At 35.5% G+C, this 23,986-nt stretch overlaps 2 protein-coding genes across 4 annotated transcripts in view; one reads left to right on the top strand and one right to left on the bottom strand.

Moving 5' to 3' along the window:
• Nucleotides 1–2,347: 2,347 nt before the first annotated feature.
• LOC110110590 (fasciclin-like arabinogalactan protein 8) lies at nt 2,348–4,834 on the bottom strand. Its single transcript, XM_020842148.2, has one exon. It carries the CDS (start codon nt 3,878–3,880, stop codon nt 2,612–2,614), a length of 1,269 nt encoding a protein of 422 aa, XP_020697807.1. The 5' UTR covers nt 3,881–4,834; the 3' UTR covers nt 2,348–2,611.
• A 6,942-nt stretch (nt 4,835–11,776) lies between these two features.
• Nucleotides 11,777–23,986, top strand: part of LOC110110601 (K(+) efflux antiporter 5) — a 42,672-nt gene continuing 30,462 nt past the window's right edge. The window contains exons 1-7 of one of the 3 annotated variants that reach the window (XM_020842169.2): nt 11,777–12,178; nt 12,885–12,928; nt 20,070–20,137; nt 20,225–20,306; nt 20,389–20,450; nt 20,624–20,699; nt 20,791–20,865. In XM_020842169.2, the coding sequence (XP_020697828.1) occupies nt 11,932–12,178; nt 12,885–12,928; nt 20,070–20,137; nt 20,225–20,306; nt 20,389–20,450; nt 20,624–20,699; nt 20,791–20,865 (654 nt within the window). In that variant the 5' untranslated portion in view covers nt 11,777–11,931. Of the gene's footprint in view, nt 12,179–12,884; nt 12,933–20,069; nt 20,138–20,224; nt 20,307–20,388; nt 20,451–20,623; nt 20,700–20,790; nt 20,866–23,986 lie in introns of all 3 variants that reach the window. The other 2 variants (XM_028701129.1, XM_028701130.1) reach the window with 2 other exon arrangements.

The raw sequence follows: 23,986 nt of genomic DNA, 5'->3' as shown, positions 1-23,986 counted from the left end.
CGTCAAGCGGTCGTCTGGCGGAGCTTAGGACCTCAGGTGGTGGTCCGGCGGAGCTCAGGGCGTCAGGCGGTGGTCCGGCGGAGCTCAGGGCGTCAGGCGGTGGTCTGACGGAGCTCAGGACGTCAGGCGATGATCTGGCGGAGCTTAGGGTGTCAAGCGGTGGTCCGGCGAAGCTTATGACAACAGGCGGTGGTCAGGCAAAGATTAGGGCGTCAGGTGATGGTCTGACGGAGCTGAGGACGTCAGGAGATGGTCTGGCGAAGATCAGGGCGTCAAGTGGTGGTCCAACGGAGCTCAGGGCATCAGGTGGTGGTCCGGCTAAGATCAGGGCATCAAGTGGTGGTCCGACGGAGCTCAGGGCCTCATGTGGTGGTCCGATGGAACTCGACCTAGCGGAGCTCAGGGCCTCAGGTGGTGGTCCAGCGGAGCTCAGGGCCTCAGGTGGTGGTCCAGCCGAACTCAGGGCCTCACATGGTGGTCCGGCGGAACTCAAGGCCTCACGTGATGGTCCAGCGCAACTCAGGGCCTCGGGTGGTGGTCCAGCGGAGCTTAGGGCCTCAGGTGGTGGTTCGACATAATTCTGATGGTGGTCGAGGAGACAAGGAGGCAAAGAGCAATATCCAATCTTTCTCTTGTCTCCATAGGCTTAGGGGTCCACTTTCAAGAGGAAAGGGGGCTCTATTTATAAATTTCCTAGAGTTGCATGACATGTAAATAGGTGACAGATCAAGGGCAAATGGGGAGTGGTTTGGATGGATGGTCGATGTTGAATTCCTTTATCATGAACCATTTGCTAGATGTTTGAAGGTCTTAATGAAGTTGAAATTTTGTGATATTGGGCTCGTTGGATTTGTCTCGTCTAGCCGCTTGATTCGACTATAAACATGTTATGTTTGAAAACTGTTTGATTACCCAAATTGTGGTTCAAAGCTTCCAACAATGCTTCGGGCCCTTGATTTGGACCCATTTGGACTCAGATTGAGTCGATTTTGGTGTCGTTAGGTTCGTATTCTCGAGACGTTCAGTTCGACTGTACGTTTGCTGAAATCGGAGTTCGGATGGTCCCAATTTCAATCTCAGAAGTTTCCAACTCGATTTTGCCTCGAGATTCGTGCCTGATCAGGATAATTTTTTGAGGATGTATCAGTAAGTATTCTATTAATCATGTATTTTCAAATATATCTTCGAACTCCATTCTTGCCAGTATTTTGATCATAATAGTATCTAATGTATTTTTGATCCACCATTATATATGTCGGACTAGAAGAAAGCAATCTGGAAAGCTTAAAAATCAACTTAGATTTAATTTGTACATTAAAAAGTAGCAGAAAACCTTGTGAATGTTCTTAAACATCTCCAATAAATATCCTTGTTTGAGAATGAAATAAGTTCATTCTATTTTTAGTTTAAGGAAATTATTCACCAATAATTGTTTTTGGAGTCCTCGCCTTCAAAATAAATGCTTAATTCTATGAAAGCATTGTTATTCAACTATTGATTAACAATTTGATAATTATTTTACATGTGTTAATAGATAAAAAAATGATAATGATGGTTTTAGGGAATTAAATATTATTGCAATCCAATTTAAATGACTTAGATTTATACTTTTCATGCTCAAAACTCTTTTCTAAGTATAAAAATCAAAATATTAATCAAATATGTTTGAATTTTTTTTTTTTAAATAACTTCATACATCACGTATACAAAGATAATCAAAAATCTCAATCAGCACATAATATGATTGATTATAACTAAATACTATTATCATGATGATTACCATTTTTTTTTAATTTAAACATATTTAGTCATTAATTCACATGCACTCCTATAATAAAATCTTTAAATTCTTAATTTTGAATATTATATTAAAAAATATAAATATTTAAATACTAAAGATATAAATATAAAAAATTTATGAAATATGTACTAATATGATAAAATCCCCTATTTTAAATTAATGCATAATTTATTTTAACATGATATGTTTGTCCTCATTTTAGAGGTTATAAAAATTTAAAATAATATAATATATTTAACTCATGTTCACTTTGAAAAAGTTTGCCCTGTTGCGCTTCTGTCCTCTATCTATTCAAAATTTATGAGCAATAAATGAGAAATATTTGTAAAATATTTATCCAGTCCTATCCGACGTCACAGTGCATGAACGATGAAGTTCACATATTTTCAGTTTTAAATTTCTGTTCAGATAGTTTTGCTCTGTTTTTTTTTTCTCTATTAAAAAAGTGTACATTAAGAAAAGTGTACATTGATATATATAAAAAAATTGGATATAAATTTACCCAAGTTCAGATCAAAGAAAATATTTATATAAAAAATATATATATTTTTAATACATGTCGGGAACAATCACACTGCTCCCTCATACCTCATCACCACCACCACCCGTCCACAGGTCATTAATCGACACGAAACTCACACGATAACAATAAAGAAAAAAGATTTTTGTCCCTAAAAAAGAAAAAGCAAAAAACAAAAAACAAAAAGCGAAGAACAAAATCTGAAAATCAATAATGCCTAACGTCAATTAAAAATGTAAGAAAATTTTGTTTCCAACGGTCCGTCACCAAACCCTAAACCCTACCGCAACTCACATTAACACCACCGCAGCCATCACCATACAGAATGAAGTTACCTTGGCTACAGCTGCCGTCGACCTGTCGTCCTCCTTATCCGCCACATCATCTGGTGACTCAGCCGCCGGAGCCGATGCCGGCGAATCAGCTGGTGACATCACTGCTGGCGCCGGCACCGGCACTTTCGCAAGAGCCGGAGCCGGTGCTGGCGCCATTACAGGAGTAGCCACCTGCGGAGCCGGGCTCTCCTCAGCCGCTCCTGGCGCAGGTGCCGGCTCCAACGACGGCGCATTCCCGAATAGCTCCTCGGGCAGGAGAACGCTTTCAACGGTGAGAATGCAAACAGGCGTTTCGTCGAGCACCGTGCGAGCTATGCGGGAAGAATCCACGCCGGTGTGAAGCGTGACATCGTCCCCCTGAACTGTGACGGTGATCTCATAGTTTCCCGCAGCGCCAGAAGCCATAGTAGCGATGGGATGATGCACCGTCTTAAGAGAGTCTTTCGGATTGTAGGAAGCGACGGCATGATACTGAAGCAAAGTAACAAGATCGGCGCTACTCATCGAGTTCAGATCAGGAACTCCTTTCGCCTTGAACGCCTCATCGGTCGGGGCGAAGAGCGTAAGCCCCTTGACCATCGCGACCTGGAAGATCTTGATCATACCGGATGAAGAAATAAGCGATGCAAAAATCTTGCATCCAGCCTTCTCGAGAATGGCGGTCAGATTTGCATCCGAAGCAGCGCCGTCGTCAAATAACCCCGGGAAGATGATCGGAGCGGAGATCTTAGAGATATTGTACGGGATTTGGCGAATGGATTTGGTGTAATCGGAGGTAAGTTTCGATCCGGGAACGGCGGATCCGAATGCGACGCGACCGCCGCGGAGATTAGTAATGTTGACGAAACCCTCTTGACCGATGGCTTCGCCGGTGGTTTGGAAGAGAGTGGTGGTGATTGTGGTGCCACCATCAATGTCATGGAGCTTCTGGGAATCGAAGTAGTCGAGGAGAACGAGGAGACGGAGAGCATTTTTGAGCGAGGCAGGGGCGTGGTCTGCGGCGAGGGCGGACATGACGATGTTGGGGAGGACGAGGCAGGTTAGGGTCTGACGGGAGTTTACCTCGTCGGCGATCTTCGTCGAAGTCATGTAGCCGTTTTGAATGCTGTAGTCAGGGAAGTTGTCGAGGATCGCCGTTATATTGTGACAGATCGCCGTCGACCACCACGAAGCGAGCACCACCGCCATGAACAGGAGCAAACTAGCTATCCTGCTCTTCACCATTGTCCTCGCTCGCTCGCTCTCTGTAACTGTGTAGTCAGAGTGTCTTGGGGCGATTAAGGCGGACAGGAAGTAGAAGGTGGTAGGGTTCAGGACAAAATAAAGGGAAGGTTTCAGGTTCAGAACTGCAGATAGCGCATGTAAGGTAAAGAAAACTCGGGTTACATATAAGGTAGGGGGGTGAGAACCTTATGGTTAACTGCGGTTAACTGTGGCTGGCGGGGGTTACGAACTGGCTTGTTGTGTTCGGACTTCGGAACCTTACGCAGGAATATTTAGAAAAAACCGTAAAAAACATGAATATTATTAAACATGCTTGCACGAATCTAAATGACCGATGAAGATTCGATTTTTTTCCGTAGGTAGAGTTTCAATATAAAAATTTCTTATGAATTTAGTTTTGATATCATGCTTATGTAATTTTAGATAATTTTGTAGTTCGTATGGGTTGTTTGGGAGGACTTTCACTCTTTATTATTGAGATTAGAGTTTGAATTTTTTTAAAACATATATATATTTAATGCATATTTTTTAAAAATATATCGTTTTTTTTGTTTTTTTTTTGTTAGCAATATTTTGTTTCCTAAAACTTCTTGAAGTTGTTCAAGATAATTCAAACACTGGATTTTCAATGTATTACTCTTTTGATTTGTAGCATTTAAAATGTTTAAATATTGCATCTGGTTCAGTTATTCGAGACTTTAGTATCAACTATTATTTTTTCACGGCTATAAGATTGTCGTCACTTGTTGGGCACCTAGTTCAAGTGTAAATCATAGAAACTGATTAGTTTAGCCTAAGGGTCGAATCTTATACTCTTTTTTTTTGTACGATATTATTTTGTACCTCCATTATTAACAAGGATGAGAAATATTCTTGTACATGGTACATAAGTTGAAATATGCCCTCAAACAATCAGTAAAATATGCATTTTTATATTCATTTAAGGCATTATTAACTCCTAATTGATTCAAAACTCATGGGTTATCATAGCTTCTAAAACTCAAAATGAGCCTCTTGGAATTTTTGCAGCTATATGGTACTCATATTTAAGCAAAAATATTATTAATAGTTTATAAAAAATATTAATTTAAAATATATATTATTCATGATTTAATAATCACATAAAAATTATTGTATTGAGTTAGTTTCATAATTTCTTAATTAATAAATTATTCAAATGGTATTTACATTAATTATCAAAATAATATAAGAATAGTGGTGTCTAATTATTTTTTGTTCTAAGATATTTAGGATTTATATCTATTTAATGGCTTATTTATATTTATTCATTATTATAACTGTGCAATATATTTAAATTTTATTATCATTAATTTTATACACGAATTACGGAAATAAAATGAATTTAATTTTTAAATCTCAAAGCAAGTTTAATGGTCTTAAATTGCATTGCCGAGCGCAGACCAAAGCATTGGTCGGTCACAGCTGTAAAATATCATTCCGATAAAAAAAGGGAAAAACTTTGCTTTTTAAAAAAAAAAAAATATAAAAAGCGAAAAATATTTAATAGCTTTATTAACAAATCTTAAACGGGCCAAAAACCAATACGAATATACGATAGTTAATAGCTTTATTTTTCACTACTTATAGAGTATAGTATATTGCAACATACAAATAAATAAATAATACACATTATTCAACTGATACATTATGGCAAAATAATTTATAGAAATTAATTGATACATCGCCAAAAAAAAAATTTATGATTAAGCACGAATCTTGAGACAAACTTAAATGGGAAACTTCCAAAAATTAAATATAAGACCATTTGAACTTAGATTTCAACAAACTTATAGTTGAATTGAATGACTCAAAAAGGATGAACCAAACGACACCAAACTCGACCCAATCTGAGCCCAAATAGAAGGCCCGAAGCGCATTTGAAAGTTTCAAATCATAAATTGGATGACCAAACGATCTCTAAATGCGACGTGCTTATAGTCAAATCGAGCGACTCAACGAGACGAATCTAACATGTTTAGGATCGCCAGATTTTGATATCATTTAGACATCAAATACTTGATAAACGATACACAATCAAGATAATCGATATCGACCATCCAATCGAAACACTCCCAACATGCATCTGATCTTCTTCTTGTTTACTAGACATGTCATTCCAAAAAAATAAAAAATATACTCCTCATTCTTCATTGAGGGGGATGAAGAAAGGAAGATAATGAAAAGAGGAAAGAAATATAAATGAGAGTTTTTTTGCCACAATACTTCTTCTCTACCACCACCTGTTCACTGACCGTCACTGGAATTTCGCCAGACTTCTGCCCATCCATCAACTGTCACCAGACTTCCACCCGGCCACCAACTAACGCTGGATTTATGCCCAACCACCAATTGTCATTGGACTTCCATTCAGCCCCTTTTCGTCACTAGATTTCTACCAGAGTGCTGACTATTGTAATATGATCTCCCTCAAATTTAAGGACAAATCAATCATTTTGTAATCTATTCAAACACTTACGGATTCATTTCAACTGGATATGACTCTGTGGTTTTTCCCTTTAGGATTTTCCACATGAAAATTTTAATGTTCCTATTCTCTCTGTTTGTGAGCTGGATACTTGTGCAATGTCAAGACGTTAAATTATATACTTTACCGCAGCCAAGGGCGGAACCCTATGTAACTTAGGATGCCCCCCCTCAAAAAAAAAAAAAAAACTTAAAGGAGAGTAAAAAATCCTTTTTGCCCCTCCTAAAAAATCAATTTTGCCCCCCTAAAAAGCTTTTTTACCCCTACTTGTCATTGCTTGATTCATCTCAACCATACATTGCATTTTTTGCTTTATCTTCTCCCTATGTATCCTTATTCTCTATTTTTTAATTGCTATGATAATAGGTAGTAATGAAGGCTCATTTTTCTATGCAATAATTTTATTTTAGCTTTTGAAAGTGAGTTAATTAGTGCACAAAAAATCTCTAGGATTTTATTAAGAATATCAATTATGTATAAAAAATCTCTAGGATTTGATTAAGAATATCAATTATGTATATTTGTTTCATGTTCTTGCAATTTTTTTTATTTTTTTTTGTGTGGCTAAAAATGAATTTTTTGATAGACATTTAGTTTGCATTTGGAAGCTAAATTTATTTTTTTTTAGATCAAATATAAAGCTAAAAAAATTTAAAACAACTTTTCATAATATTATATATATTACATAATATTTTTAATATTTAATTATTTTTATATTAAAATTGTCCCCCTCAAAATTAGAGCTGGTTCCGCTCATGACCGCAGCCAATATTCTAGCCCGTAATATTTATAATAACAATTAATGTCATTACATGTAATTGAGGGTTAACATTTTTCCCTTAACAATTATGATGAAAATTATTTGTCGGGAAAATTAAAAGCGACTTTTTAGCTGTCACAGATAAAATTTTATTTTTGACATAATATCAAAATCTTTTTTTTTTCTTAAGAGATTAAAAAAAATTCATGTATATATACGAGCACACAAATATCTAGCATGTGCATAAATTAAAAAAAAAAAAATTGCAAATGACATGTCATAGATCTTGATGTTAGCTTTGGAGTAATAATTTATGTATGAAAATACTGTTTGATGTTAGCTTTGGAGTAATAATTTATGTCAATAGTTTGCATTAGTCTTATAGGCAATGTCATGCATATAATTTGTGACGATGAGCAATAAAGTTGGTGGAGTTAGCCTTTGGCATAAATGACATGTATTTATCTTTTAGGGTGATGGTGTGCTTTGTTGATGTTGATGACGACGAACATTAGTATTTTGTGTCGAATATGTATGTATCAATATTATATGCATTAGTTTGTATTAACATCGTTGGCGACGGGAAGCAATATAGTTAACTTGTGTTGAAGCTTATGACGTATGCTTAGACATTTTAGAAACAACATGCATCAATAGTTGAGCAATTGTGACTAGGGAACTGTAGTTGAGAGATAATAATCAAACAACAATGGTCGAAAGACAACGGTCAAACAAGGGTAGTTGAGTGACGACGATTATGATACTATAATTAAGTGATGGTGCTCAGAATAGTAAAATGACGCTAGTTTGAAGACTGTAGTCAAATGACAGTGTTTAGGGACCATAATAGGGTGGTGGTAGTTTGATGATAGTTTGAGTTGGGGAATTCCAACAGTGACGATCCAATAATGCGGTCCGATAATGGTGGCTTTATTGGATGCTATGTCACCCCAAAAGGGGAGTAGGGTGAATTGAGGTTTTAAACATTTTTTTTTATAAAATGAGACAATTAATATAGTTTTAATGCTAATTAACAAGAGAATATACAAACACATGAAATATATATATATATATATATATATACAAACACATTATTTTAAGATTTTGAAAGTAAAATAAATAATAAAAAATAGGTAAAAGTAAAATAAAAAACAAGCAATATTTGTATAAGGATTGGCTTGTATACCAATCCGACTTACATTCACACTAGCTAACTGCTAGGTTGTATTCCAATAATCTCATATTTACCTTGCAAATTTTACTAATTTACATCAAAGTTTCTTACGATGATGCCTCCATGTTCATCATCTGGATTGACATATTCTAATATATATATATATATATATATATATATATATATATATATATATATATATATATATATATAATGTTTTGAATCCATTTATATATGTTGGAGTGTTTGGGTATATGAAAAAATATTTGCATGTGTTTCTAAAATGAGTCCTAAGATTTTAGAGTGCATTTGGCAAAAAATAAAATTTTTTACTATTTTGAGCATTTAGGCGTGGAGTGTCTGAGCGCCGAACAATTATTATGATCCTCTGACCGGACGTAAAGCTATGTTCGGTCCGCCAATAACATGTCGTCACGTGCTCTTGCTCTTTACGCGCGGCCGACCGACTTGACCTAAGCCCGGAACCCGGGAATGCTATGTTCGCGTATTGCGAGGTATTACTCGGTATTTGCTCGATATTGCTCGGTATTTCTTAGCAATAATAAGAAATACCGCTTTGTAAAGACCAATACCGAGCAATACCGAGTTGTACCGAGTTTTTCTAGAAAAGCTCGGTACAACTCGGTATCAGTCGGTATTTGCTCGATTTGGTTATTGCCGAGCAAAATCGACAAATACATAGCAATACCGAGCAATACCTAGCAAAATTGATAAATACCGAGCCATCCTGTGTCCGTTCCGGGTTGGGTTGTCAGGGCGTGTGGTAAATAGTGAGAACGCGTGGCGCGATTCTACTGGCGACCGAACGTAGAGCTGCGTCCTGTGATCGGACCAAATAAAAGCGCAGTGGAATAATAATGTCAATGTACCAAATAGTAACGTTTCAGTGTTGTAATCTTGAATTTTTGGAAAATGAAATAGGGGCACAACGCTAATCCATTAACTGCATTTCAGATATAAAAATAAATCCACTATTTTATTCATTTGAGCGTTGAATGCAGCTAGAAGGGTTGGAGAGAGAGAGAGGGGTTTTTGAGTTGCTATGGGTTGTTTTTAACCGTCAACCTAGTTAGGAAAGTTGTCCAGATTGAAGTATGTCATATTATGTCTATCTTAATTTAAAAAATATCAATTTTTTAATTTTTAGATTTAATTTTTATTTTCATTAACAAAAAACGAAAAATATCTTTGCAATGTAAAAACTTTTATCATGAAACTTTTTATATGTTATAGAGATCGATTTTATAATATTTTGAATATTTTCTAAAAATCTTTCACCGAGTATTTTAGAATTTACACAGTTTTTATTGAATAAAAAATAATATATACTATAAAAATTAGTGTTGTAGTACGATTAAAGTCTCAAAATGATATTTTATACAATCTCTGATAATTTAATTATAGTTTAAAATTGTGCATTGTTATTCGGTTGAAATTTATGTCGCCAATCATTATAGAAAAAAGTGCAATTCATATATGAACTTAATTATTCATTAATTATTATGATGTGATGAAATATGTGCTTATGCGATTGAATTATGTATGCTATAAGATATAAGTAGCTATAATTCTTTGATATTTTATCTGTGATTGGCAGTCTAGTAAGGCATGTTATGGTGGCTAAAAACTCATGTTCCGGTGCTTACAAACATATTTTAGTGCAATAAACACAAGATGAGTCATAAGGGGTCATAATCATTTGAAATTTTACTGGGATCCGGAACAATTATGTTATGTTTTGTGATATGAATTTTTATTTTTTAGTCTGCTCAATATTATTATTTTAATTTTTGGATAACTGTTATGCTATATTACTTTACTCAGCATAATGATTTATTATATTGCATTTAGCTGCTTTTAAATATTCTAAAAATATTTAAGAAAATAATTATTTGAAAATTTAGATCAGTATTTGTGGCATGCTGCACTATTTAATCTCACTGTGATTTTGTTTTTTATTTTTAAGAAGATGATTAATCACATGTGTAAGTAAAAATAAATCTTCAAATATATATTCAAAATAATACAAAATAATTAACCATCTTAAAATATTATAATTAAATAAAATTATCAATTTTATTATAAATTCAATTTAAAGTCATATCGAGCTATGTAAATTATAAATTTAAGGGGGATTTACATACATGCCACTTTATTACTTATATATTATATATTTAACACCCAAAAGTTAAATATTATATTCTTACCACCCAAATGTTAATTTTACAACAGAAATACCACTACATCTTCACTTCATCTCTTCCTTCCGCATTCCGACCATCGTAGCCTCTTCACCGATGGCCGCCGCTAGTCTTCAATATCCTCGTCAATCGCCTTTGTTTCCAATCGGAAACTGACGATGGAATCGTTGTCCCTATGGATTGCTTCCAATTTTGCGAAAATGGTTTTGGATAAGGAGATTTGGGAAGAAGTTGCGGAATTCAAGCCCGAGAGGTTTATGAAGGGAGGATCATAAAAAAAAATTATATAACTCACATCGCACTTATAACTTCTCTCCTTACGCATCGGGATGGACAGAACTCCAGCTTTGCCTCTGTCGGGTTTAGAGGCTGCAGCCTCATTCTTAATTGCCACATGACTTACTCCTAATCCAATCTTCAATGATTTCTCATCAATTGAATAGTCATCCGATCCATCAATCGAGAGCTTTTCCATAATAGCTGCGGAGAGAACAACAGAACAGAGAAGCAGGGTTTGTGTTTCACGGAAAGAGCACGCCAGCAACTGAGGAGAGAAGCATGCAGAAGAACAGTTAACGCCATAAGAGGGAAGCGGTGGCCATCGTCGAAGAGGCGGACGATGGTCAGAATGCAGAAGGAAGAGACGGAGTGGTATTTCTGTTGTAAAATTAGCATTTGGGTATTAGGAATGTAATATTTAACTTTTGGATGTTAAGTATGTAATATAGATGTAATAAAATGGCATGTATGTAAATCCCCCTAAATTTAAATCTACAAGAATCTAGTGAATTAAAATATTAAATAGAATGAAAATCAAGTTGCAGTTGAGTAACTATAAAATAATTTTTGTTGTATATAGTTTTAACATTGACTGGAATTTATTAGAATGAATTTGTTATGCCTACTTTTGGATGGGATAGATTAAAATAAATCAAGAAAAACTTGCAAAAGGGAAACTTGGAAGAAAAAGAAAATTTAAGGCTGCTTCCGGTTCAACCCATCGCACCGTCACAAAATCCGCAACCGAAAACGAAACTAACAGCAAAAATTGGCAAAATAATCCAACCACTATTCATTCATATGCCAACACGTGTCCAATTATAGCACAATACGCATCGTGGCGCATCCCAAATATAAGGTGTCTCCGCGGGTGAAATTTTTTGCGATAGAAACAAAGCACAGATTCTATATTTATATTGTCTATTTGTATTTGTCTTCCATCTCCAGCCTACTCCAGGAACAGGCACGGACCGGAACTCCATTTCTCCAACTGCCGCTTCGTAAGCATTTGAAACCCTAGCGCTCCGCTCCCTCGGAATGCTCCGCTCCGATTCTCGCTTCTCCGTTGACCTGTAGTGGCTCGTAGCTCATCCTTTCTCAATCCTATCGATGGGCACGCGTACCGCTGCGATTTCTCCGACGCGGTGGATGATGATCGTGTTCTTCGTTGTCTGCCTCTCAATGATGTCGTTTCCGGCGCCGGTGAGAGCGAGACCGGACCTGGAAATGAGGGAGAGATTCTATGGCTCTTTGGTGGCGGCTTCGACGCGCGAAGCGTCGAATGAAAGCAGCATCGCTGATATTTTCGATCGCGTGCTCGAAAAAGAGTTTTCGTCCGAGAACGATTCGCCGGAAGGTGCGGTTCTTTGTCCATTCAAAGAAATTTCTTGATGCATCATTTATTATTCAACCATCATTGATATGCATTGCATGAAAGTTCAGTAGTTTCACTATAAGCTGCTAGCCATCACTTAAGTTCTGCAATCATGCAATAATTATGCAAATTAATTCACATTAAACTAAATGATTTTTTACCATGCATTTATGGAGTATTATCCCCTATAAGGCTGGTTCTCTCATCGTCTTGATTATGTTGTAAAGAAAACATAAGGGTGAGGGTGACATGGGTATGTTGAAAGCAACGTAAGTTTAATTATATAAAAAATACTTGACTTGTGTTAATTCACCATCAGCACCACCACCACCACCAACAACAACAGAACCAAAAACATCAAACCTTTATCCAACTACGGGGTATCCGCTACATGAATATTTTTTCTCAGTTATAAACATGGGGTTTTTAAATCTCTCTCGATGCAAGAGTATGTCACCAAAGATGTTTAACTGTATTCCACCCGTCTTCATTTTCATGAGAATTATATATCATGGTGACTAGATGCTGTGTTCTAATTGAGTTCTTTATGCTTTCTTCAGGTGACCATTCGTCATTATGTGTTAGCAAGTTTTAAAATTATGTATTAGCAACAATTTAGAAGGTTGTTACGGTTCTTTGTTTTGTATTCCTAATGAAATGCTTATGTAATTTCATTACATATTTTCAGGTCACGATGCAAACAGCTTCAATAGTACAGTTGCGGATAACCAAGTAGGTGTGACTTTCCTCTCAGAACCTAAAGAAAATTTATAATGAAAAGCTTATTTTGGCTTGGAAAGCTGTCATGTTCTGATGCTAATCTCTTAAGTTATGGCTCTAGTCTACAATAAGATGATAGAATGAATTAAAAACTGGCTTAGATATTTTTTTGGGCTTTCTTCATCGATTCTGTCAAACAATAAATTAAAGGTACCTTGAGCAATGTTTGGCCCTTTAAATTAACATCTTCTCTCGAATTTAGTCTTCTTGTTGTACACTGCAATCCAATTCAGTCTTCTAACAATTCCTTTATTGGAAAACAAGTATAATTGCTGAATAAGTCCCTGGATTTCTGCTTTAGATTGCTGAAAAATAACCAACTGAAATTATTTCCTGCACTATACAATAAGGCAACAGTAGGATTCTTTCTTGAGAGTTGAGACTGTTGAAAACAATAATCTGGATACTTTCCTTTGCTGGATCTTAGTAGAATAGAGCGACAATGGGGTAATTTTAGTGATATGGAACCTGCTACCTTCAGTATTCTGCTAGAGGACTCTACATTGGAGACCTTTGTGTAGGAGAAATAAAGAGGAAGAGAGGAGCCATCATAGTATGATATAATGGTCAACTTGTACAGTTGAACCTTGCTGGAATAAGTTGTCATAGGATTTCATTGGTGAAGGGAGAAAACTTCTTAAAGTTTTGACAAATACACTAAATTGGTCCTCTATTGGGAAGTCCTTTCAGACTATTTGTTGGATTTCATCACTAATGGTTTTGTGAGTGACACTATTGGCAAGAGTGGGAGTTACTTCGCAGTGGGTTAGTGGAGCTGGCTTTTTCATGGAAGTCAATGTTCATTAATAGAGGAAAAGGTGAAGGCAGAGTCTCAGCTTAATGGTAGGGAATAGTTGCTCATACATCCTCCAATAGGTGGTCTTAAATCTGTTGCAACAAAAGGTGAAATCTTGTAACATTTTGAAATAAAGGTCATGGCTTATGGGGTTCGCGCTAAATATGAAGGATCTCAAGTTTGGATTCCTCTATTTGATGACTATGCTCCTTTAGGGATATGTCAATGAGACCTTTGCTAGTAAAACGCTTTTGTTCGAGAAGTAGAAAGGCAATATTTTGAACTTGATGGGGGGAAGAGTTCCTTGAAGACTTGAATGGTGAGAGTTGGATTGAACATTTGTCATTGCAGGTGCTGTGCCTATTCATCATTAAAGGTGATGTCAATGTTAAGTCCTGTACTAGTAGATAGAACGTGGTTTTCTGCTAATGATTTCAAATTATTTGGAGCTAGATTATCTTAACATTGAAAAAAATTCTATGCAAATCGATAAATGATCAATAACACAATCGACATATGATTTCAAATGTTACAAACTTGAAAAGTAAAAAAATCATTGAGCCTAGCCTAGTTGAAATCATTCCACTATATGGGTTGAAAATTACAATGGTCAACTCTTCTTCGATCTTATTATGCTGTGGTTGTCTCCTGCAATGGTATTGGTGAATGTTGGAAAGTAGTTAAAGATTGTGAATGCAATCGTCTATTGATGATGAACAATATTAAATGTTACACAACAGTTGTCTTTGTTCGTCGATGGTGGGCAAAAACAAACATTTGATGATAGTTGTTGATGTTAGTCGATGACAATAAAGGGGCTAATGAGCGTTAATGTTGATTGATGGTGTAAGAGTGACGATGGACATCAATGTCGTTCGATGGTAGGTGACATTTGATGGCGATTGTGTTTTTTAGTATTAGTTGATAGCAGGCTATGACCATGATTTAAAAAGTGTTCAAGGCGCACACCTCATGGCACGCCTCAAATTGGAGTAATTATTCTGTCAGGTTACCGAATGCATCCGGAAACCAATAACAAAATGCCACATCACTAAAGTGCTTGGTATCGTACTCGGTACAGCGCGCTCGATACACTCGGTATGCTCGATATTGCTCAGTATTTTCACCGGATGTAATAATTTTTCCTCAAATTGAGGTGCACAAGAAGCGTCATGAGGCTTAAGCCTCACTAGCTCTAGTTAAGCCCATGACTTTTGTAAAATGAGGCATTTTGAGGCGTTACCTCATTTGAATAAAATTTTATTAATTTTTTTTATTATATATAATATATACTATAATAATAATAATAATATATTTTCTATTATATACTCTATTGAATTGGGACAAATTTCTACTTTACAATCATTTAAAAAAAGAAGCAAAGTGGGGTGGAGTATAAATAAATCAAATGGAAATTTAAGTATAATGGATTACATCATTGTATTATTAATTTATTATTTTACTTTAGATTACTTTTAATCAAGGTTTAAAGTTGCGTAAATAGCCTCGAGGCATTTTTCGTCCGTGAGGCGAGGCGTAAGCCTCACAGACGAAGAATTGCGTAAATGAGAATTTAAGTATTCTAGCAGGTAAATAATAGTAAAAGTCCATAATACAATAAAAAGTATATAAATGAGAAGTGAAATTAGTAGAAAATAATAAAATAGATGCAATTTATGCATATCATAGCATAATTCAAAGTAGAAAACCACAAATATAAGTCTGTCAAAACTCCCAAAATATAAATAAGAAAGAACATCTAAAATCTAATCATGTCCCTTCACTAATTGGGTCTTCAAGAGAGGCATCTTCATCTCTAATTGCATCTATGAATATCAAATCTTCATCATTTTCAATGTTATCCACTTTTCTCTTCCCTGTTCAATAAGAATGATTACTGTGTTGTTAATTGCATATATTTAAAATGTAATAGCACATAAGAAATTTTGAGATACATTTGTTTGCTTGTTGTGCTACAGTACTAGTGGATGTGCCCGCTTGATCTACTTTACCCCTCAAGACATTCACACTTAGATCCTCTAGCTGCAGGTCTGATAATGGAAAATCTATCTCATCATCTATGAGCCACTCATTATCAGACGCCATATCATTACACACCAAAGAGTACTCATTATCCTTCAACCCATTATTCCTCAACATCTTATCTCTCAACCTTTTGTTGTGCATAATATACACAAGGGAGTTTATTTTGAGTGTTGAAAGTTAATTTCTTCTATTCGTTTACATTTGACTATATGTGCTCTAATTTCGCTCACACCTAGAGGAAGAATAAGTGAGGCCCAAAACTCTAACTGTAAAACTCTATACTCAGGGGTGGAATCACCAAATTTGATCCATCATTTAACTATGTTCAATAAGAGAAATGATAATTAGAACATATTAAAGTGTGATGCATGTAACTGACGGTGTACTTTACGAAAAATGAGATTGCGTGGAGAGTGTTTGGCAATAGTAGATTTTGCTGCTTGCAGACCAAAAAATCACTCTCTATTCCGAAATAGAACAAGTTCTAAATCCGCAAGCTCCCTAACGGCCTGCTCTGGTATCAACCGCTCCATTCAATGGTATAAGCCCAGCTTCACCTCTGGATTTGAGGATTTCCTCTTTGAATATTGAAATTGAGGATTGAGATTATACGCCGCTGCATGTAGATGACGGTGTAGCTGAACCTCCCACCGCACATCGATGATATCCCAAATCTCTCTATAACTGGCCTCATCTCCTCCCAAGTTATGTGCAATCAACTCCTTTGCCTCATCCATTGCATTATATATAAAACCCATGGCTGGTTTCTTCTCTGCATCCACTAATCGTATTACTTGTACTAAGGGTCTTGTGCTCAATATGACATATGTCACACTTTCCCAAAGTTTATTATTCAGAGTCAACCTTCGTATTTCTTTTCCCTTAGGTTTCTTGCCCCATGCACAATTAAGCCATTGTGTTGATGTAAACATGGCTTCAAGAGTTTGCCTAACATCCAGCATGCTCTGCAGTGTCAAATAAGATGTGGCAAATCTGTAGGATAAACTTGCATTATAAATTGAAAATGCTTTGCAGTGCATTAATGTAATGACTTACCTAGTGGTAGCAGGGCGAATGATTTCCTTATTCAAGAACTTTCTCATTAAGGCTAAGACCTATAAGTGATTGTAGATGAACTTTGTGATCTTCTTCGCCTTAGAAATGACGCTCGTGTTGAGATAGATCACAAAGTTCCTTCAATATGAGATCAATATAGTGTGCCGCGTAGGGAGTCCAATAGAGTTGTTTCCTCTTCTTCATCAACATCTGACCTGCTACTTTGTATGCACTGACATTGTCAATCACCACATGAACAACCAATTACTCCCCGATCTCTTCAACAACCCCATCTAATAAATTAAAAATGAAATCAATATTTTTTAACCTCATTTGAAGCTTCAACTGATTGTAAAAACACCGTGTCATAGGGATTGTTTATAAGGATATTAAACATGCTCCTGCTCTTCATGTCAGATCATCCATCTGACATAATGGTAACACCAGTCTCACTCCATATCCTTTTAATCTCATCAATACTTCGCTCTGTGTTATGCAGCTCCTCCTTTAAAATCCATATTTGCAACTCGTACATGGAAGGTGCCTTCAACCATCTCTCATACAATCCTACAGATCGCAACATATTGAAGTAGGCCAGTGATGTCGCAACATTAAATGGAATGACATTCTCAAAAAAGAATCTGCCAATATCTATGCAAATCTGCCGTCGACCCTCTCTAGTACCAGCCACAAGCATCATCTGTGCTTTTCCTCTATCCTCTCATGTATTAATCATATATTGGTCCATAGGACCCCGGGTACCTCTAATGTGTATAGTGGAAGAAAAAATCCTTGCTATTCTCGCTCCCGTAGTAAGCACCATGTTCGACCCTTTCATCAAATTGCCCATGTTGTAAATATTTGGCCATGGTACTTTTCTTCGTGTAAGCAATAATTTCCTCCACCTTATCCGACACATTCACACAAGATGTTACATTGTTATGTGAGCCAGATAAGTGCTCCTTAATGCGGGTAACTCCCTTCACCACCTTATCACAAAAATTGCATTTTATATACATATATGTCTTCTCGCCGCCTCCTACGTCAACTTGTACGCTGTACTTCTAAGAAGGGTCCCGCCGCAATGACGTATTTGACATTTCCTTGCCTCTAACCATGTTTCCTAATGCACAAATGCAAAAACAAACTAAAAATCTCAAAAAATAAAGAACCCTAGATTTTCTATAACTTGAAAAATCTTACCTTGAATTAAAAAAAAAAAAACTTAAAACCGGTAGTGGAGTTGTTGTAGAGGGCGGCCGGACACTAGAAGCTCATCGGCGTGAGGCGGCACCGGCGGGAAGGGAGGCCGAGCGGAGAAATGTTGCGGAACTGGGCTTGCGGAGAACTCCTCCGTTCAGTTCCGGTAGGCTGAATGAAAGAATAGAGGAAATATAGTTTTTTAATTAGAAACTTAAGTTGGTGGGACCCGACATCATGAGGCGTGCGCCTCACCTAACATTGCACAATTAAGCCTCAAAGGCACGCCTTATGGACCCTAAGGCGTAAGCCTCACCTAAACCCAAAATTGCTTAAGCAATGAGGCTCTTGGGGGCTAAATTGCACAGAGGCGCGCCTTTTATTGCATAATTTTAAACTATGCTTTTAATGTAATATTAACTAATATAAGTGCTAAGAAAAAAATATTATAATTAAAGAAGATTTTAAAGATGACAATGATACATCTTCCAATTATAGGAAAAATATCACATATAAGGTCTCTCTTGAAGAATATAAAAGTGAGTATGAGGCCTTCATGGATCTTCATTCTTGTAGCATATTTAAGTTCTAACCGAATGTTTACTTTAAATATCATTTCATAATTTCATGTTATAATAACATTTAATATTGAGATTTCTAGTTTATAACTTTATGATGATGAATTAAGTAAATATGTTGATTGTTTATTTTATTTTTGTCCTTTTTTGAATTATTTATAATTGTATAGGTTCTTTATTTATGTTTTGAGGCTTACAACTTAATCCGCCTTGAGGCCTATGCCTCGCCTCCCCAAGTAAAAATGACTTAATTCCCTATTTTGCCTTTTTAAACCTTGGAAGCGACAATTGAGTGATGGTTTATATTGGTGTTGGCTAACGATAATAATAAGCGTTGGTGTCAAAAGTTGGGTTTGAGGAGTAGTCGATGGTAAATGTCTTCCTAGTTTTAGGGAAGATTGATTGAATGATAGAGACAAAACATGTTTGGATATGCGAAATCCCAAAGAGGACCGATCAAGGCTCCAAATGATGATTAGAGGTATGGAATTTTCTAAATTTAGAAATCCTCTCCACCAAAATTCTTCCTCAAATGTATTGGATTATAAGTTGTTTATGCTAAAAGTCTTCATCTATCGGATGGTTAGTTAAATGCCTTTTGGTCATGCTATTTTTTTGGCATTTCAATGCCTTAAGATCTCAAAATTAAGTGATTTTAAGCTCATCAATTTTGTTTCATTGGAGAGTTCATTTTAACTTTACGCACATAAAATTTGGAGGATATTTGCCAATTGATGGCCTCTAAAAATTTTTAATTATGTTTCTTAGTGCTTGATGAAGACCTATTTGGACTTTGATCCTTTAGCTCTTGGTATTGTTTAGTTTGTTGTGTTGAACTGGACTTTTTAAACTATATGTTTGCTTGAAAAAGGGAATTGAAATGATCTATAATCAATTCATATATCAAAATTCATGTTTAATCACATGAATTCTTTGGAGGCGTATCAATTATATAATTTTTAGTTTTTAAAATTAATAAATGTATTATAAATCAAACGTATTTTTATTTTAAGCAATAAAATAAACAGATAAAAAGACACTGGAAAATAAATAAATAATAAAAGTTATTCCAAACCACCCCTTTAAGTAAATATAGTTTTAGATGGATGAATATTCATTTTCTCATATATGTTTTTTGCATTTTACGAATAAAATAGTTCGAAATCTCTCTCATTTCTACTCACTTTTTAGGCTACATCAGCGAATGTTTCATAGCATAGGAGAAAGACCTATGAGATATATCTTAGAAAGTGTACCTGCATTATGTGTGCTGGAATGTTTCTTTTAGTGAGCATCTTACATACAAAAATAATTTAGGCAAATCTACTTATTTACCTTCAGTGTTTTTCCTTGTTATTTTTTTCATTATGAAGCTAGTGCTTCCTTTTTTTTCTTTTTGTGTTTCTCTGTTTTTCAGGGTAAAGTGGAGACAGTTGCTTTGATTACTCATGACAAAGCAAAGAAAAATGACACCCCATCAACAAAGTATGAATAAATCATAAGTAAACCATTTCAAAATGTGTTATTTCTAGTTATTGCTTTTTTAGTTATTGCATTTTTTTCTTCGTGCAGTGCAGTTAAACCATTTCAACTTCAAGATGTATTTTCATTGGGAAATGAAGATTCTGATGGGACACAATTGATCGACCAAAAGGTGGACATCTTCCTGGAAGGCTTATCATGTAGATGTAATTTCAACCTTATTATGAAATTTTCCTGTCTTCCATATGTGGCAGGATAACTTATTTGTCATTTCAAACCGTAAATCCAAGTATCCAGTACTTCAATTAGATCTGAGGTGAGTTCGGTACTCTCATTTGTTATATTTATCTAATTATTCATGAGCTTTTTTCCAATATACCTATAATATTCTTTGTTTTTTTATGAAAATTATTCTGAGACTAATTTTCTTAGTTTTGAACATTAAGTAGTGGAGTTAAGTGTCAAATTCTTGACCATGCGCTTTGACAGATTAATTTCCGATCTGGTGGTGGTTATTGTTTCAGCAGCTGTTGGTGGTGTTACTTTTTCACTTTTAGGCCAACCGGTTGGTATTTTCCTTTTCACCTTTCTTCTGTTCAGAAATTAATAGCTCCTTCTTGCTGACACTATTATTTCTCTTGATTCTTAAACTCAAGGTCATTGTTGGCTACCTTCTTGCTGGATCTCTTATTGGTCCTGGTGGTTTAAACTTCATCAGTGAAATAGTGCAGGTATCTTGCAATTAAAAGTTCCATCTAGTGTTTCAGATTTTATTTCAGCTTTTTGCTGCTTGTTTTTTTGAATCTGGTCTCTATTGGATTACAACGTCTTTTTTAATAGTATCATAGGCATATGATAAAGTTTCAAAAGAAGTGCTATGGAGAGTTCTAGAAAAGAAAGGGGTTAATAATGCTTATATTTAAGTCATTAAGGATATGTATGCTCCTGTTATTTGTGTTCAAACACAAGGTGATTTGACCAAGTATTTTCTTATTTCAGTTGGATTACATCAAGGATTAGTTTTAGGCCAGTATCTTTTTGCTTTAGTTTTGGATTTTCTCACTAGACATTTGCAAGAGGTTGTACCTTGGTATATGCTTTTTGCTTATGATATTCTTATTGTTGATAAGACTAGAGAGGGAGTTGAAGGTAAACATGAATTATGGAAGTCAACCTTAGAGTCTAAAGGCTTTCGTTTGAGTAGATCTAAGACTGAATATATTGAGTGTAATTTTAGTAATAATAGATCTAGTTGAGCGATTGTGAATATGGGTGATCAAGTCATTAATAAGAGAATGCATTTTCAATATCTTGGGTCTATTATTCAGAGTGATGGTGAAATATATGGGGATATTATTAATAGAATTCAAGTTGGATGGTTGAAGTGGAGGAATACATCGGGCTTGTTGTGTGATAGAAAAGTACCCCTCAAACTTAAGGGGAAATTCTATAAGATGATGTTGATATTTGACACAACCCGAAAACCCGCTCAACAGACCTGAACATTTCAGGTTAGGGTCAACCCGTTTGAAAAATTGGTGGGGTTCGAGTTCGGGATTTTGACTAATTTGGAAAATCGGGTTGGATTCGGGTTGACACGACAAGCACGATGTCTTCTGGTCGAGTCAACCAACCCAGGTTGACCCGGTGTCTTCTGGTCGAGTCGAGTCGCGTCGGCATCGTCTGGTCTAGTCTCGTCGGCTTCGTCTGGTCACGTAGGCATCATCGTCTGGTCAAGTTGCTCCTCGCCTCGGTTCGCGTCGGCATCATTGTCTCATTATGCTGGGTCAGTTTCGGGTTGGATCCGAACCCGACCCATGACCCGATTTTGACAACCCTAAGATGGTGGTTAGACCTGCAATGATTATGGTGCAAAATGTTGGCCATTAAAAGAGAAGTATAATATTAAGTGTTGCAGAGATGAAGATGCTCAGGCGGATTAGTGGCTTTATTTTAGAGACAAGATATGAAATGAGCATATACGTGAAAAGGTTGGAGTAGCTCAAGTGGAAGATAAGATTAGAGAGAGTCGTCTTAGATGGTTTAGTCACATAAAATAACAGCCTTTCGATTAACCGGTTAGGAAAGTAGATGCATTAGATTTTACTTATTTTAGGAAAGGTAGAGGTAGACCTAAAAAGACTTGGTTAGAAATTATTAGAAATGACATTTCTTTATTAGATTTAAATGTGAATTTAACTCTTAATATAACATAATGGAGAAAAAGGATTCATGTAGCCGACCCCACACAGTGGGATAAAGACTTTATGTTGTTGTTGTTGTAGGCATATGCTATGACAATTATCTATTTTTCTAAGATTAGTGCTGTGGAGAAACATGACTTATGCTTTAGTGTAAGCTGTGGACTTAGTCACCTCGGTTTGTAATTTCTTATCAAGAATAATACTAAAATAAGCTTTGTTATCAAGATAGGGCTTATCAAATGTATAACTATTTCAACCATCATCTTCATTAGCCTTCTGACAACTTTTTGAGGTTCATTTTTTATTTGTTTCTTTTTTAGTGTTGTTTTAGTTTTAAACTTATTTATTTTGTATGCATATGATATAAATATTAGGTCAATCTCTTTTTTCTTTCAAATCTTTTGGCACTAATGTTATATACTCATTTAACATGCACAATTTCCATCATTGGATTCACATGTCAAACCACCTAAGTTTTTTCAATCACCTTTTCTTTTATGGATATCACTCGGAGCATTCCTTTTACACTATCATTCCGCAATTATAATTCCTATTTTGCCACATTTTTCTCAACATAATCAAATTTCCCGCACATCATGGACATCATTTATTTTTTTAATAACTCAACATTTGATTTCATACCATATATTCAATCTAATTATAATTTTATGAAGTTTATATTTAATCCTCAATTATATTGCTGACAATTTATATATTTGAAAACATGATGCAATCAAATTTTATGACAATGATGAAAGTCTGATTTAAATTCGTAACAAATCAACCCATAGCATCTCGTTCTCATCAGAGTACTCAAATCTCTCATATTTCATAAACCAAACCTTTCAGATGAGTTTTTTATGTTAAAATTATGTAGGAAAGTACCCCTGTTAACAAGATTGTTGCTTGTTGTAGGTGAAAATTTAACATGCACGAAAAGTAGAAACTTGTCACGTGATAGAGAGAATGTTAGCATGAGATAGAGCACATAAATACTCATTAAAAAAATAAAATAAAACAAAATGACTAAATAATAATAATATTAAAAAGAAGAGAAATATATATACAATTACCCTCCGGGGGCTAATACTACGACATCCTCCACTTAAAAGCGTTACAACTTCAAAACAAGTAATACATGAACACTGAAAATAGAAAAATACATAAATAAGAAAATAACATAAATTACTCAAAAGTACAAAGACTCGATCGTGCGTCGTAGATCGGCGGCCCGCCTCCTGATAAACCTTCCAGGCTTCCACGATACTGATGTCCCCATCAATTTTCCCCTATAGGAAAATTTGTTGTTTTCTTGGGATTGTAGAAGAAGGATAGCATGCTTTCATTATATTTTATACCCCTCAGCGAAACTTTAGCATGTTCATTCATTTGGAAGTTTGTTGTTTTGGAGTTTTCGGAGATAACCAATGTCACACCAGTTGTTTTGAATTTTGATGCCCATCCTCCTACAAGGTTTGAAGGATTTTTTTCATATTGTGCCTTTTGATTGGATGAGGGCTGACTGAGGTTGTCAGAGAACACAAAGGAAGAAAAAGGAGAATTTAAGATAGAGGAAAATAGAAGTATGAGCAAAGACCGAGAAGAGATCGCATAGCGTTTTTGTTGATTGAACATTTTTAATATAACT

This window comes from Dendrobium catenatum, unplaced genomic scaffold (genome assembly GCF_001605985.2).
Source record: "Dendrobium catenatum unplaced genomic scaffold, ASM160598v2 fragScaff_scaffold_1639, whole genome shotgun sequence".
NCBI classification, from domain to species: Eukaryota; Viridiplantae; Streptophyta; class Magnoliopsida; order Asparagales; family Orchidaceae; genus Dendrobium; species Dendrobium catenatum.
The sequence above is the reverse complement of the archived record's forward strand: the minus strand, read 5'-3'. Positions and strand labels throughout refer to the sequence as shown.